Here is a 17,935-nt window from a genome sequence, read left to right on the forward strand (position 1 = left end):
CAAAGTTAGTCATAAAATGGAATCTGAAATTTGAAATTTTACGAATAAAGTATTAAGCCCGGGTTTTTCTCAAGATTCACACAAACACAACTAAATAAGCAATAATGATTGACATGGAAAATCTGAAAACAAATAATGAAAAACAACAAAAATAGCATGGAACACAACATTCAACAATGTTCTCACACAAAAAAAAAATTTAACACTTTGAATAATTTTTTTCACTACAACACTTATCGATCACATTGTTATTATTTAATAATTAATATTCCACAAAACAAAAAACCACTTGCATATATTTTTATTTATTTATTGCGTTTAAGTGGTTAAGTGCTTTATTTTATAAATATTTTATGAAAAGATGAATGAGCAAAATGTTTGAAAAACAATACAAAATGTTTCGCTATATTTCGTTTCTATATTATTTTTCAATTTGTGTTGTTGTTTACATTTTTGTTGTTGTTGTTGAAAAGTAGCAGAAAATTTTATGCTAAAAGCGTTTGGGTAGGTACTTTTACACAATTTCATCCCGACATTTTGAAAATAGACAGGTTTAATATTTTTGTCCAAAAAGAACCCAAACAGACCTATGTACTTTTAGAAAAAAAATTCTGGTTTATTTTAACACCAACAAATGTAAACAACAGCATTCTTTTTGAAACACTTTTTTTTTATAATTTTTTCATAATATATTAATTATTTTGAGTAGTACACCACTAAAACGCAATCAAAAAACACAAAACAAAACACACAAGACGAGGCCACACTGCCATGTTTGAAGTTTGTTTTGTTTATGTTGTGCGACAAGACCAAATAAGAAAAAAAGAGAAAGCACTACCTACTGACAGATTTCAGATTTTTATTGTGGTAGCTGCACTAGCGCCAGTATTTTAATATATGACTGTTTTAAGTGTGGTTCTTCTACGTGATGTTATTGCTAATAGCCGTGTTCTTTTTACGTCGAAGCCAATGATCTTTATAAAACACTTGCAGTGGATTTATTAAAAATAATAGGTGAGTTTGGGTTCTTTTTGGACAAAAATAAGAAACCTGTCAAATTTTAAGGACCAAAGGGGACGAAATCCTCTGAAAAAAGAAAAATTATGACAAAAGTAGCCAAACACTAAGACTTTTTTTTTAAACACCAAAAGTAAACAACAACAATAATTGAAAAAAAAAGAAATGAAAAATGGGCCATTTCACGTGAAACCAACAACGAAAAATGTCGTGGGCCGTATTTCATATAGAAAGAATTTAAAATTTAATACAAAAATAATACCTAATGTAATCAAAAAGTGATTAATTGAAAAAAAAATTATAATTATAAAAACAAGTAGCCGCCATTTTTATTTATTTTTATTTTGCGTAGCTTTTAAGATCATTTCAACCCCAGTCTAAAAAATTGACAGTTTCATATTAGCTGTGTTCACTGACGCTGTGCTGGACTGTTCTAGGCAGAAAAGTACAGCTTTTTGCTGTTCATTGAGTTTTTTCTGTGCTGAACTGTTCTAGTTTGCTTTTCATTGACAAATCTAGAACAGTTTAGAACAGGATTTTCTGTTCTTGCTTTTGAGTCAGATCAGGTTAGAACAGATTCGTGAGAAGTGTCAAAAGCAAAGCTGTCATTTTTTGTTTTTGTTTTGTTTTTATAACTAAAAACAATTTTTAATTATATTTTTTGCAGTAAAAACAAAAAAAAAATAGAAAAAAATAAACGAGAAACGATAAACAATATAATGTATGTATAATTAACAATTTTTTTGTTTTTTTTTTTATTTTGACAACTGAAGTTTAAATGACTGTTCTAACTTGTTCTGACGTTTCTCACGAAACTGTGCTGCTGTGCTGTCCTGTTCTGATCTAGAAAAATCCTCATTGAATATACTTATTTTAACCCAGGGAGTACCCCAGCGGAACTTCTGTTAGTGAGAAGTATAACTTCAATCGCGTGTACATGTGTACACACATGCTTTTTTTTTGTAGGTATTGCCCGCGCACAGTACACATAAAAAGGTAATATCTTCCAAACTGACATTGGTCGCCGAATTGTCAAAACATGACAATTTGGCGACCAATGTCAGCTACCGTAATTTTTAATTGTTTTAAATTACCGAAGAAAAAATCACAAAAACCAAAAACCACGCACACCACTAATTTTTTAACAACACGAATAGTACAGGAAAGATAGACTTTTTCGTAGAACGAAATACAGAACGGCAAATTTTTTCAAATCTGAAAGAAGGGTATTGGAAAAGCTAAAGTCCTGGTTTTCGGGACGCCAACCCCCTGGCGAAATCCGCCATTTTGAAAAACGCGAATATGTCTATATCTTCCAAACTATGGGCTTGATCGAATAAGTTACTTAACCAAAAATGTAGGTAATATAAATATCTTTTTTAGTGCATCCACTGTTTTTCAGCGAGAACAACACTTTAGAGGTTATGTCGTTTTATTTTTTAGATTTTCGGTTTTATTTATTTTTCTCAGTCTCTATGATAGTTACATAATTTTTTTAACAGTAAAGTTATAGACCATCAAATTTCCAATAATTTGGTATTTTTTGAAAGTCAGGCGATGAATAAGTCGTTATTGATCTGAAAACTATTTTTTTAGTACTGGAAAGTTAGTATAAAGACAGGCATTTTGTGGAAAGAAATATAGGAAGGCTGATTTTTTCAAATCTGAAAGAAAGGTATTAGAAAAGCTTAAGTCCTAGTTTTCGGGACGCCAACTCCCTGGTGAAATCCGCTATAATGAAAAACTCGAATTGGTCTATATCTACTAAACTTTTGGCTTTACCGAATAAGTTACTTATCCAAATTTGTAGGTATTATAAATATCTTTTCTTGTACATTCACTGTTTTCAGCGAGAACAACGCTTTTGAGGTTATGTCGTTTTATTTTTTATTTTTTCGGTTTTTTTAATTTTTCTCAGTCTATATGATGGTACCATAATTTTTAAGCATCGTAAAAATTGCATGTTTGACTTAAAATAAAATATGTATACCACAAGTCCACAATAATGTAAGTTTTACCATTATTTTTTTGTTTTTTAAATTTTAAATTAATATTTAGAGGAAACTGCCGGACCCACCTTAATAATGGGAAATACACTCCCTCTCATATCATATTTTTCTTGTTTTTTACATAAAGTACACGATTTAGCCTCTTTTTCATACCTTATGCAAAAATAAATTAGTATATCGTTTGAAAATATTAAGAGGGATTGTTCGTTCAAGTTCAGTATCTTTGGTTTGAAAAGTCATAAAGTCTTCAAAAGTATACCAAATTAATGGAAATTTGATGCTCTACAACTTTTGTTATGATAAAAAATTATGTAACTATCATAGAGACTGAGAAAAATTAATAAAACCGAAAAACTAAAAAATAAAACGACATAACCTCAAAAGTGTTGTCCTCGCTGAAAAACAGTGAATGCACTAGAAAAGATATTTATATTACCTACATTTTTGGTTAAGTAGCTTATTCGATCAAGCCAATAGTTTGGGAGATATAGACATATACGCGTTTTTCAAAATGGCGGATTTCGCCAGGGGGTTGGCGTCCCGAAAACCAGGACTTAAGCTTTTCCAATACCCTTCTTTCAGATTTGAAAAAATCAGCCGTCCTGTATTTCGTTCCACAAAATGCCTGTTTTTTTACTAACTTTCCTGTACTAGAAGAAAATTTGTTATTTCTCAATTTATAATTTTTTCAAATGACATTTTATAAATTTAAAAAAAAAAAATTCCTGTTTACTGCGATTGAAATAAAAAAATTAAAGGCGGACCTGACAGATTGGTGCCCATTTTTGACAAACAAATTTTACAACGTTCGGAAAATATTACGTCATAATGTTTCCTTCCAGTGAGCGAATGAGTTTTTTTATTTTTGCTCAATTTTCCATGGGACTTTTGATTTGAATCGACCTATACCGAGCAAAGGTTGCCTAGAAAGCACGATAGAATTTTAACCGTGTACCATGAATTAATGTTTAAACAATGCCAAAATATTAAGTTCTACAAAAGGAAGCAGCGAAAATATTTTTTTTAATTTTATAAGCCTGAACCGGTCATGACTTGTGGTCACTGGATTTTTTTTTTAATTTTGAGGAAGGTCCAATAAAGATATTTACAAAACTTTTACGGCCATATTATTAAATAGTTTAAAAATACATCTGGATGTAAAGAAATTTGAATCCAAATTCATAATTTTCACTACTTAAATACAATTTTTTAAATCCAATCTCGTTAAATCCAAATAAAATTAAACTGCTCTCCGGAGGTCTGTTTAACTTTATAAATCAAGATGTGAAATTCATTTTCACAGTGTACAGTTGTTTTGTTAAGTATTTTGAGAAGGCAAAATAAAGATAAATACATAATGAATACATAAATACATATGAACAAAAAATTAATACTTGGATTTATGAAATTCAGATTTAAGTGATTGGAGTTAACATTCACGTAAATCTAAACTATGTAAATCCAGAGTGAATAATATGGCCGTAAGCCTATTCGGACTGTGTTATTATACTAAGTTGAAACACAAAACCACAAAACGACATTAGCAGTTTTTCTGTTTCTTAATTTTGTTTTCGTTCCATTTTATTTTTTTTTTTTTGTATTTTTAACAAACCAATGAAAAACTAAGAAATGGACGAAGCTCAATCCACAGTTCCGATGCCTTCTATGCAGCGATTAAATTCATACGCAAGTAGCAGTTCCTCAAGCGGTGTAGTTGCTAACTTTTATTCCAAAAGTTTAAGCCAGAATCTTAGTTGTGGCTCTTCACGTAGTAATTTTTCAACACTTGAGAGCCTGGACTTGAACTTATCCAACTGTAGTGATTTAGCCGGAAGCCTACCATCATGTGTATCAAGTGCAAAAACCATTAATGAAAATGATAATCCTTCAGTAGCTAGATCTTCGTCCATTCTTCCAAATGTGTATGTTTCAATGTCTTCAAAGTCTCCGTGCTCATTTTCTCGTCAGAATCAATTAACAGCGCACCACCAACATGGAACTAGGAGGTGTAGAGCCATAACGAGATCCCCTGTTGATTTTCGGTAATAACTTGCGATTGGAAAATATAACTAAAATTTGAACACTAATCATATATAATTTTTAGAGAAGGCCGACGTGCAAGTGATGGTCTAGTGGCACAAGGAATAATTCACTCTTATTCTGATTATCCGGTTAATTCAATGGTTGCATTTAATAGTCAACGTCTTCACGAAGCCTATAAAACCAAAGGTGTTCTTGAGCTTCATGTTTTACAAAAGGAAGCAGCCCAACTTAAGACCCAATATCAATCAAATGTACCACCTGATGAGATGACAGTCCGACAAATACAACACAGTCAATTTCATGTCAACCCGAATAAAGCAACAGATTTAAATCAACTTCATCATCACCACCATGCGCCATCAATAAAGCAATGTGACTATTTCGCTTCCTCAGTTAAAAATTCAGAAGTTGTTTCTTTCTTAAATTACGTAAAAGGTGAAGAAGCAGCTGGTTCAAGAGCGGAGCGTGAGCTTTTGCAAACGCCTAATATGAATCAAATGCAAAAGCCACCCCTTCAACAACAATTGATGCAACATAGACTACTACAACAGAAAAGACAGATTTTTCAAAAGCAAGTAGCACTAGAGGCAAGCTTATCGCGGCGACAAATTTTGCGACAACAAAGTTATAAGATTGCGCAACAAACTCAAATTTTGCCACCACTTCCACTGAGTGATATTGAATCAGAAGATTTACTTGCGTTTCAGGCAGTTGTTGAAGGAACTCCCGGATCTGGATGTCACTCACCAAACCAATCTGTTACCGGATCGCCAAAAGTTGTAATAAAAACGTCCCATATTCAGCAACAGCCACATGACGGATGTAATCTTTCATCATCTGGACGAAGAAGTAACTCACAACTTGCACCACCATCAGCCGCTGCACCAATAGGATCACCTGCTGACTGTTGGAGCGCACTTCCAGGATCTATGCAAACATGTCAGATAACCGATCAGTTTCAATCCATCGAAAATTGGAACCCAAACCCTTCTCAATTGTTTCAGGTAAGGTAAATGTAGTTTCTTGAAAAATACTTCTATCAAATCTTCTAAATGGGTATCATTATATTTGAGTTTTAAAGAAAAAAAAAATATTAGTTGTGATTTAACTTAAACTGGAGTTTATCCATAATTCAAATACGATAAATTCGAGTTTTTCATATTGCAACTTAAACAGTGCCATGAAACATGAATGGGCAAAAATTTAAATGTTGGAAGGTCTGCAGGATGTAGGTGTAGGTAGAATCATTAGGTAAATTCATGTATAGTAGAGTAACTAAAGCTCAAAAATTGGCAATATTAGCTTAGATTTTGATGATCTTTTTTAATTAAAAATACTTTAAAGTCTATAGATTAAAAATTTCCGGTGCTGCCGTTTTGATTTCTTAAATTTAATTGAAGATTTTTGTGAACAAACAAATTTTTTTTTCAAAAATTTTTCTTAAATTTCATAAATTATTTGATGACAAGAGATTTTCTAGGAAATTCAAGGAAAAAAAATATATGGGAGTGAGGGAAAATCTTCCAATGTTCAAGCGTTAGATACAATTTTCTTATTAATTGACTTCAAACAAAATATTTGAACACAACGGCAACACCTACAACATTTAAATATACATTTTTAAAAAGCTAGAAGCTAATTCGAATTTGTAAAATTAAAATTAAGTTAGTTAAATGAAGGGCTTTTGAAAGAATCAGATTTTTGAAAAAAAAATATTGACAAAATTTTAACTTTTTCGTAATATAAAATACATTTATTTTTCAAATTTCTTAGGCCAAATTTATTTTGATTTGAAATTATAAAAGGAAATGTCAATATGTATTACAGTTTATGAAAATAATTAAAAAGTATTTCATTTTCGAAGAACATTTTTTAATAGAAGTTTTAAAACTAACTTATTTTTTTTTTAAGTTCAACATTTAAATTTAAAGTTATTTTTTATTTATTCAAAAGCCCTTATTGTTGAAAGTTAAATAGCAAAAGTTTAAAGTTCTTATTTGCCAAAATCTTTGAGAAAATCAATTATTTCAATGCAAAAATTCAGTTTTTAACAAAGAAACCCATTGAAATTGAAGTAATTTTTAATTTTTTTTTTTTTTCAAAAGTGTGATATAGGTATATTACCTTTTATGCTTCGGAATTCAACTAATAAAATTTATGGCCAAAAATTTTTTAAAAATAAATTCATATTTTATTAGAAAAACTTTGGAAAAAAGTCATTTTAATTTTTTTTAATAACATTTTTTTAAATTCTGAGTTTGAGGACCATTTTTTTCAAAAACTCTTAAATAAAGGAGATGGGGCAAAATTATATGGGACCTGGGCCATGAGCGTACTTTAATGATACTAGCCTCAAAATGTAGCTTGAGGTTAGTATATTCAATCTATGAATTTTTTTTTCAAATCGTAAGTCAGGGTCTTGAGATGCAAGGCTCCAAAGTTCGTTATAATAACCCTTACTTGTCCCTTTTACATGCAAATATCATGAGAGCTACAAGAGGTATATTGATGTCAAATGAAAGGTTTTTAAGTACTATGTAGTTAAAGACTAACCTTTTAAACAATATAAAATACATATTACACAAAACGAAGAAAAAAAATCGATTCATGTTCGAAATTAATGGCATTTATTTTCAAATTAAATATGCTTGCAATCGACACGTACGCATGTGTAGTTATAAAACTGTTTTAATTTTGTAGAATGCGATTAGAACCGGTTTAGAAGCTTGCTTATCTGACCAAATTATGTCATGTGGGGAAAACCAATCGGTTAATACACTTTTCAAAAAACTTGGTAGATCACTTATAGAAAAGGAACGAATAAGATGTTGTTATTGTACAGAACAATTTTTTTAGAATATTGGTTTATTGTATTTAATAACATTTTAATTAATTTCAAAGAACTTATCAGTTTATTGTAGTTTCAAAAAGCTCCAAGAAATATATTTTAAACTAAACCTGGGACAAGAGTGGATTTATCGAAAATCTTCTTTAGTATGTATTTTGTAATCTAGTTTATGTAAACAAGTGAGTGTAGCCCAGAGTTCATCACAAGAAGTTATAGTTTTTGTGTCTCTCTAACATAATTTGGTCAAATAAACCAGTTTCTAATCCGCATTCTAAAAAATTCAAACCCTTTTATAACTACACCTGCGTGTTGATTGCAAGCATATTTAAATTGAAAATAAACAAATATTTTGAACAAAAATCGATTTTTTTAAATAACATTTTACTTTTCTTTATTTGTTCGCCGTTTCTTTGTTTTGGGTAATACTAAAACAACCTTTCATTTGACATCAAAAACATCAATATACCACTTGTAGTTCTCATGTAATTTGCATATCAAAGGGACAAGTAAGAGTTATCAGAACGAACTTTGGAGCCTTGTATCTCAAGACCCTGACTTACGATTTGAAAAAAAAATTCATAGACTGGATATACTAACCTTCAGCTTCATTTTGAGACTAGTCTCATTAATGTACGCTCATGGCCCAAAAACGCCCCCTATCCTTTAGAGGATTTAAATTTAAGAGATAAAAATGCATGGTATAAGAAGACAAGGTATGATCATGAGAGTCGCCATTTTACAAAATGGAGAAATAAGTTTTTGACGTTTAATATGGCAAAGTCAAAAGCAACAACAATTTCCAAGACAAATTTGTTTACAACAACAATTTAAATGGCAGCTGTCAAAAACTTAAGTAGCCATTTTTAAGTTTTGACAGTTCTCGATACAGAGTTTTTTCTAATGATCATACCTTCTCTTTTTATACCATGATAAAAATGAGCTTCTGGCTTTTTAAAAATGTATTTTAAAATATCGTAGGTGTTGCCGTTGTTTTCAAAATATTTTTTTTGTGTTTGAAGTCAGATTGTGAAAAAACTGCATTTATCGCTTAAAGCCTGGTACGCAGCTCGCGCTAAATTTTAGCTCCAATACAAATTATCGAAAAATTTTATCCGAGCTAAAATGGATCCCATACAAATTATCGATAACTTGTATGGGAATTTTATCTCGGCTAAAATTTAGCGCGAGCAGCGTACCAGGCTTAAACGATGGAAGATTGTCCCTTACTCCCTTATATTTTTTTTGCCTTAAATTACCTAGAGAATCTTCTGCTATCATTTGTTTTATGAAATTTAAGCACAAAAATTTAATTTTAATTTAAACAGAAACAATACGGCAATACGGCAGCATCGGCAATTTTTAATCTGTAGACTTTAAAGTATTTTTAATTACCTACGTTTGAAAACAAAAATCCTCAAAATCAGAGCTGTTCGGCCGTCTTCCCTAATAATTTGCCTCAGTTACTCCACTAGTAATCGACATCATAAAATAACGCGTTTTCCTAAAAATCATTCGAGTTTTCCCTGCACCGCGTGTATAGGGACGATTTTGGTATGAAGGTGACGTTAAGCTTGTTATGTTTGTGAAATATTTTAGAAATCGTTCATAAGAAAGTCGAAATATTTGAGGTTGAAGTTGCTGATCTCAAAATCAAGTTTTCAATTGTTTTTTCAAACTGTATCAAAAATATTTTTCTATGTTACAAACATAGAGATATTATAACTTCAAGTTAAAATAAAACACTTTACTAGGTATATAGTGGCAAAAATTACTTTTTATTTAGGCAACCTTCGCCTTCCATTACCCGCTTAAAACTTAAATATCTATCCGGCTTGTTTGCTGAACAAACTTGTTCTTTTGTTAAGTTAAAAATTCTTTTAGCTTTCGTTAACCAATAAATCTGAATAGGATTTAAAAATATAAGAAATCGGGCGCCGAGTCACATATACTTACCGCGATAATAACAACTTTTTTCATATAAAATATGACACGTCTCGAAGTTTCGATAAGGTTACACTTAACTTGGTCACGAGATGACTGATGGTTTGTCGGTGGGTGTTGTTGTTGTTTTTTAAGCTTTTTATTTTCTCACACGGAGATTGTACCGGTTGGTGTTTTGTGTAGATGTTGTTGGTGCTTGTAGTTCCGATGGTTCTTGTTGCGACGGCATTAATTGTTGTTGTGAATAAGCTTCTGTGCACGCAAAGCTAATCATATCAGATGGTGCATTGTTTTAATTTTGCTTTTTTGTTGATGAGTGGATCCCATGCTCCAGATAAATTATAACTTTGGTCTCTATTGAAGTTTTTGCTCTTTTTACCAATCTGGGCACATAAAACCTTTCCGTTGAAATGGATTTTGCTTGGTCAAATCTTATGAAGTGATCAGTATTGTACGCTAAATGTTCACGAATGGCAGGTTTTGTGACTTCATTCTTTTGAATTGCTTTGATATGGTCATTTAAGCGTGTCGATATGGAACGTTTGGTCTCTCCAATATATTCCGAGCCGCAGCTACAAGGAACAGAGTATACTCCTGGGTTTTGTAGGGGTACTTTATCTTTTGGTGACCTTAAAATTTGTCGTATTTTCGTTGGTGGTTTGAAAATCGACTTTATCCCATTAATGGATAAGATACTTCCAATCCTTTCCGAAACTCCTTTTCTATATGGAAGAAAGCCCATTTTACATTTTCGTTTTGGGTATCTTGAGAAGGTTTTGTTTTTAGTTCACAAAACCGTTTCTTAAAACTCCATTTTTTTTATTAAAGCTGCATCTACCCTTTTTAACTCTTCTTGGAGATGGTTTTGGTCACAAATGGCATGTGCCCTGTTAATAAGAGCAGATACAACAGAATTGAAGTTAGATGTATGATGATGAGATGCAGCATAAAGATACCTATCAGTACTTGTGTTTTTTTCTGTACACAATGTGTCCTTATGTCCCATCTTGATTTTTAATAACTTTCACATCTAAGAACGCTACGAACCTGAACAAACCAATTTTTTGATGTTTTGAAAAATCGTAAATCACATTTTTAAAAATTGAAAATGACATTTTAGATTCTTGTTGACAAAATAAGATGAAAAGATTAAATACAATTTTTCGATATTTTGCTTCGTTTTCGAGATAAAGACAGTAAAGACAGCAACTCCCAAAATTGTTTGCTTCGATGTCGGCTCTTCCCCACCCATTTTGGTACTTTTTGTTCTCGTATACCAGATATTGGACATATGGTTAGATATATAATTTTGAAAATCAATAAAACTCTTGCAGAAATACATATTTAACATAATAAAGCTGATTTGCATAAAATAAAATTAAGAGTAGGTACTTGGAATTAGAATTAATTACCGCTAGATTGGCAAAATTGCTTCATGAACATAACTTTCCAACCTTCAATCCGTACCTACTTTTCTTTCCGCCTTTTCCTTCATTTGTATAAAGTGTAGAGATAATCCTCTTTCTAACTTACCTGAATGTCGGCAAGCATCGTCTTTCGTTCCCTCCATAATTTAACGCCTTTCTTATTCGATAGTTCATTTGTTGCAAATAGTGATGGTAGTACGTAGTACCAGAGGTTCACCAACCAAGAAGTGTCCCGGCGTTGATGCCTGTAAGTCATTTGGATCATCAATCAGGGCTCGAGTTCAAAATGGCTTCTATACCTGAAAGTAGACTTACAAATTTTTCATACATATGCAAGTACCTTCAATCTTCTACGCTTGTCAAATGGTATATCATTGACTTTACCGGCCTGATGCGGAGCTGCATGTTTTGTTACTCTATAAGCGTTTGCGTTCTCGGTTAGCCAATCTAACCGAGAACCACTCGGTATGATCACTGGATGTTTTATTCCGAATTCTAAATCTGATTTTCTAACCTTCCACCAACTCTAACGGCCATATTATTTACTCTGGATTCAGTTTGGATTAAAGTTAATTTTAAATGCAATCACTTAAATCTGAATTTCATAAATTCAAGGATTTATTTTTTTGTTCATATTATTCGCTGAAAAACATTATGTGATTATCCAAAAAAATTTTAATAATATGTATTTATCTTTATTTTTCCTTTTCAAAATGGCTGACAAAGCAACAGAACACTGTGAAAATCAATTTTACATCTGGACTTATAAAGTAAAACAAACCTCCAGAGAGCATTATAAATTTATTTGGATTTAAAAAATTGTATTTAAGTAGTGAATATTATGGACAATTGACAATTCTTTACCTCCAGATGTATTTTTAAACTAGTTAATAATTTAGCCTTACGAAAGTCAAAGGCATACGAAGCATCTTGAGGATTACTATTTTCAAGTAAATGATCGCCCAAATCCAAACAAAATTCATGGGGAGGGCGGTAAAAGTCTATGTTAGATATGCCAGTGGAAGCTTCTGTCACTACCGTATTAACAGCGTCAGATGAAAAAACTAAATCGAGTATTCGATTTCTAAAATTTTTGATACAGCTAACTTGCTGTAAGTCTGTAGAGATAATATTGTCCAACAAATGAAGCTCCTGTTGAGATGAAGTCGAAGAAGCTTCAAAGTAGGATTCATCTTCTGATGGGACCCAGTCAATATTAGGAGGTTAAAATCACCTAATAAAAGAATTGAACTGTCTAGATCAGCAAGTCCAAAAAGAAAATCTAGTGCTATTGAAAGTTCTGCAAAAGTAGAAGGGGAAGTTTTGGGTGGAATATAAACATTTAAAACAAATAGATGAAATATTAATTGACGTTTAGAACGTCTCTGTCTTTTCCCATACGTTCTCTAGTCCTCCTTCCTTTTCTTTATCTTGCTCTAATGACCTTGATGTACCGAAATATGTAGACATATTATGTATGTGTGTAAGAACATCGATATACCATGTTTTATTTTATTTATATGTATAACTTTTTAGAATAACTGTAATTTTTCAATTATTGTCTTTTATTATTAAATTTCGAATTATACTGAAAGCTTTAAGTTCAATTTTATTATTTTCACAGAGCTCAACATCGAATCTGTACGGACAAAATTGGTCACACTTAAGTACTCCGATTCCAAATTTGATGAAACCACTTAGTGAGAGTCCTATATTAGAATTAGCTGAGCAAATGGAATCAATTTAAATCAATCAGTTTATAACATAAAAATATAACACATTTGAATCGAAAATTAAAAAAAAAGAACAAATTATACAAACTTTTTTAAATACAAGATAAAAATCTTAAACAAAATAGCAATTTCATATTTGTATTTAAAATACTATCGACACATAATATACACATAAACCTATATTGTAAGAAATATCCATAACAATTATTAAATTAAGAAAAAAAAAAACTAAAATACATTCAACTTGTCAAGACTGTTAAATTAGTCAATTCAATAAACACATAAATAAATAATTTACTACCACCCAAGTATTTATATCATAAACATTTACATAACATCATATACATACATACATATTATATAGAAAAAAATTTAAAAAAAAAGTACAGTGCCCCAGTTTGGCTTCGGAATCCAACGACTATTAAAAATATATTATTGATTCTTGAACTTTTTGGATCTAATCCGAAGGGCATAAGCAGTAGTGTACGTTTATAAGAAACTTCAAAAGTCGTGTTGTGAAATATTTTTCTTTAATCAGTGTTTATCTTATAAATGTGTTTCTTATAAGTGTAGCATACTGTTTAAATTATCTAGACATATAGGAATATGATTTTGGAAAAAATAATTAAACGTATCCGTAATATTTATAGAATTTAAAAAAAATCAATTGTGATTGGATTCCGAACTTTGCGTGTTAAAGAAAGTTTACTAATAAACCTATTTAAAAATAAAGATTTTAACAATTCTTGTTCTTATAGTAGTTGAGCTTATCACATAAGAAAGAAGCGAACAACAACCACTGAAAGAATTCGCAAAACTATAAGTTTATATAAGAACGGAGCTGATCCGCAGTCTCCAGAGGCTAAACCCGCTGATTCCAATGCACGACTGGGCAGTCATTAAGACTGAAGAGCCGCAAATGAACAGCGCGTCTTACCTTCTGAGGATCTGCGAGGTTAGTCGTGGGGCCCTCGAAAAAGCCGATTTAAAGCTCCGTTTTGGCATTAGCAATGTAAAAATAAAGATTCTGCAAAGTCAGGTAGCGGACCCTTACCTAGTTGAGGATATTGTCGAGGATAACGATGTCCCCAAAGAGGCATGGTTCTCCGGCGAGAAGCTGGTAACTGAAGATGCAGAATCCAATATAAATTAAAAACATGCTGCGCGTCGTTCAGGTTAATCTGAAGGACTCTAAATGCGCTTCAGATAACCTGAGAGTTTTCCTAATGGAGGAAAACTTAAACTTTGGTTTGGGCATCATACAAGAGCCCTGGTTTAATGGCCTCCGAGTGAGGGACCTTCAAGACAGCCAATATGACCTTTTATACAAGTCTGTCAGTTCGAGCCAAGGTAAGCCAAGAACATGTATTTTAGCTAGAAAACACTTAAAAGCTTTTTTGTGTCCCAATCTTAGCACCTCTGATTTGACCGTTGTCAAATTAGAGGGTTCGTAAACTGAAGGATTATTTTTGGCATCTGCGAACATGACACATAACCAGCAGTCACCGCCGGAGGAAGTACGTAGGCTGACAACTCAAGCCAGTACAAAGAAGACAAGCCTACTCATCGGGTGTGACGCAAATGCACGTCATACTCTGTGGGGTAGTTCTGAGATCAATGAACGAGGTGGGTCTTTTTTGATTATATCATTGAAAATAACATTACTCTTTGGAATAGAGGTACCTCCAACCTTCACGTTTCCGAGTTCAGGAAACTATGAAGGATGGGAGGATGTACTAGACATCACTCCAATTTGCAGATTGGAAATTGGAGAGTATCCCCTTTAAAATCTTTTTCAGACCATAGTTGGATTCTCTTCCAACTTAATTTTGAAACCAAATAACCCTATAGAAATCCCAAAAGAATTTACTGGAAAAATTTCGGTCTAGTTTTTCCGCAAAGCTACGCAGTATACCCAATCCGAGTACCGATACGGTTGAATATCTTGAATCAAAGGTAATAAACTTTGAGCGAGCAATGATCACTGCCTTTAAAGTCTCTTGTCCGGTAAGACGTAGTAGCAAAACATTTCCTCCTTGGTGGAACGAAGACTTGTCTAATCTGAGGAAAATGACTAGAACAATCTTCAACATCTGCCATAAACACAAATTCTATTAACCCTATAAAGATTGGTTAAGAGTGTACAAGCGTAGCATAGCATCAGCCAAAAAGGAGCGCTGGGAGGAATACTGTGATTCCATAGAAGATATAAAGGATTCTGTCAGGCTTAGCAAGGTTTTATCGAAGGAAAACACTAATCCCTCGTTTCTTAAAAAGCCTGACGGATCCTAGACAATATCTCCAGCTGAATCCTTGGAATTATTAATGATCACTCATTTTCCGAGGTGGGTAGATAGCACCTCTGAAGTGAACATAAACCCCACACCTCAGGGTGCCGTACTCTCTGCCCTTTTATGGCTTATAGTCATGAACAGGGATAGGATTTTGTGGAATTTGCCTTTTTTTCTGGCTTAATCGTACGACATTATAGATTAAAAACAAACACGTTTCACGTCCCCCTCGTGCCAAATATATGTATTTTATTTTGCCTTTTTTTTGCCTTTTCGTTCGTTATTGCCTTTTTTTTCCTTTTCTTTTGTTATTGCCTTTTTTTGCCTTTTCCTATGTTTTTTTATCTTTTTAGCGTCTTTAACCCTTTCAGACCCAGCGTTACTCTCATGTAACATATTTTTAAAAATTCGTAAAAAATATTAAATTAAATAATTTTTTAGGATTCGATGGCTTATTTGAAAGATAATAATGCCTAGTTACTGGATTATTACAAAAAGTTAGTCAAATATTATACCTTTATTTTTTTTTATCGAAAAAAGGACTGAAATTCACATTTTTTTTCTTTTTTTTGCAAAAAATTTTTTTTTCATATATGGTCATTATAATTTTGAAAAAACGATTAAAAAAATGTTAATGCAGAAAGTGTTTAGTTTTTTGGCTTAGAAGAAGTAGCATACATTATAGTTTCATAAAAAGTTATTTTCTCAGTTGTCCGATTTTTTTTATTGGTCATAGGCAGTGCATGTTACTTACATGTAAAATGAGAGTAACACATTAGTTTTGCTATTTATTATTTTGGAAAATAACTTTTTGCTCTTCATATTTGTTAGTTGTGATGTCTTCGACACGATAATACTGAAAAAACATTTTTTAATATTGATTTTCATAGCTTGGGTTCGAAAGGGTTAAAGTAATGTCTACACACAAAACACTCAAATATACAAACAAATAGGAAACTTAAGCCTGAACTACATCAAAACACAAAGTCAAAAAAGTACAAAAAAGTAAACACGATGTTTTTTCTTGTTCCCCCTAGTAACTTATTTGTATATCTCTCTTTCATTTTTAAAAAGTATTCGAGTCAAAAAGCTTGAACATGACCAAGCTTTCAATTTTCACAAAGTTTCAAAAACAAATACACTCAAACAATATTTTATATCCTTTCCGTAAGGTCGCTCTGCGATCACATAGTTCCTGTCATTTTCGAAGAAAAGCTCTTTTGACAAATAAATATTTTTTTTCAAATACAGTCGATTCCCTCTAAATTGAAATTCATCCAGGTCAAATTTCCGTCTAAATCGAACTTTTTCATAATTTTTAATGAAACCGCCTGTAGCAAAAAGATTGAACAGATGCCTCTTACTCGAATTTCCTATAAACTCGAACCAATTTTCGTGTCCTGTGAAAATTCGACTTAGATAGAGTCGACTGTATTTTGTTTACTTTTTCAAATTTTTTTTTATTTGAAATTTAAAACTTCAAAAAACAAAAGAGCTTTTTTAGTTATTTTTTTTCCAATAGATGTCAGGTAGATATACATGTGATTTCTATATTTTGAGCTTTGTTTACTTTTTTGTACTTTTTCGACTTTGTGTTTTGATGTAGTTCAGGCTTTACTCAATATATATATGATTATTAAGGATTCACTAATTACCCCATACTAACGAATTCGAGTGAAAAGATCTACCTACAGTCCAGTCATTATATTTGGAAATGCAAAATGAACCGAGAAAGCTCCAACATTAAAAAAAAAATGTTAATCAAGAAAATACGATTTAAGAAGTTCTCCAGATTTTGGACAAAATCAAGAGAGATTTGGAAGCCGGGAAAGGGGCACTCGCAAAAGATGTTGTTGAGAAGTACAAATCAGTTTTTTTGGCAAATAATGGACTCGAGAGAGTTGAACAAATAAATTGAGATATGAATGGGGACACAAATCTAGAGCTCCCGGCGAATGTTGCAGTGGGTGATGTCGAGTGCTTTTATTTGGCTCCACTCGTCGCATGCGTTTGTTACCTAAAATTTAAAAAAACTCATGGTTGTTAGAAATTACTACAATTAATTTTTAATTCATTCTTTCTCTCAATAAATGCCTTTTTATGCCTTTTTCGGAGTTTTATTTTGCCTTTTTTTAAGTTTTTAGGTCCACAAGATCCTATCCCTGGTCATGAATAATATCCTTGTAAAGCTTGAGAGAAGTGGAGTTAAGACAGTGGCATATGCGGATGACCTGGTCATTCTAGTATCAGGAAAGTTTCTACCCGTGATCAGTGAGATCACTGACACGGCTTTGAGAAAAGTTAGCAACTGGGCTACGAGCTGTTGTCTAGGAGTCAATAAAAGTAAAACGGAGCTGATGCTATTTACAACTAAAACAAAAATCCCTGCCTTTCCTCTACCTCAGCTTAACGGCCAAATCTTATCACTTTCTTCTAGCGCAAAATATTTAGGCGTCATTTTGGACACTAAACTAAGCTGGAAGCTAAACAAAGAAGAGCGGGTTAAGAAGGCGAGCATTGCTTTCTATGCCTGCAGTAAAATCTTTGGGAAAAAATCAAAAATGATTCTATGGACTTACCCAACGGTTGTACGACCCATTCTTACTTACGGCGCCATTGTTTGGTG

The 17,935-nt window shown here is 32.1% G+C and overlaps 1 protein-coding gene across 7 annotated transcripts in view; it reads left to right on the forward strand.

Annotated features, from left to right (window-relative positions):
* The window catches only part of LOC129908237 (serine/threonine-protein kinase SIK2), a 204,662-nt gene extending 190,935 nt beyond the window's left edge, over nt 1–13,727 (forward strand). For 6 of the 7 annotated variants that reach the window (XM_055984614.1, XM_055984615.1, XM_055984616.1 and 3 more), the window contains 3 exons: nt 4,654–5,068; nt 5,131–6,073; nt 12,910–13,726. In XM_055984614.1, coding sequence (XP_055840589.1) covers nt 4,654–5,068; nt 5,131–6,073; nt 12,910–13,032 — 1,481 coding nt within the window. In that variant the 3' untranslated portion in view covers nt 13,033–13,726. Of the gene's footprint in view, nt 1–4,653; nt 5,069–5,130; nt 6,074–12,909 lie in introns of all 7 variants that reach the window. The other variant, XM_055984617.1, reaches the window with a different exon arrangement.
* Nucleotides 13,728–17,935: the final 4,208 nt, after the last annotated feature.

The sequence above is a fragment of the Episyrphus balteatus genome, chromosome 2 (assembly GCF_945859705.1).
Source record: "Episyrphus balteatus chromosome 2, idEpiBalt1.1, whole genome shotgun sequence".
Taxonomy (NCBI): Eukaryota; Metazoa; Arthropoda; class Insecta; order Diptera; family Syrphidae; genus Episyrphus; species Episyrphus balteatus.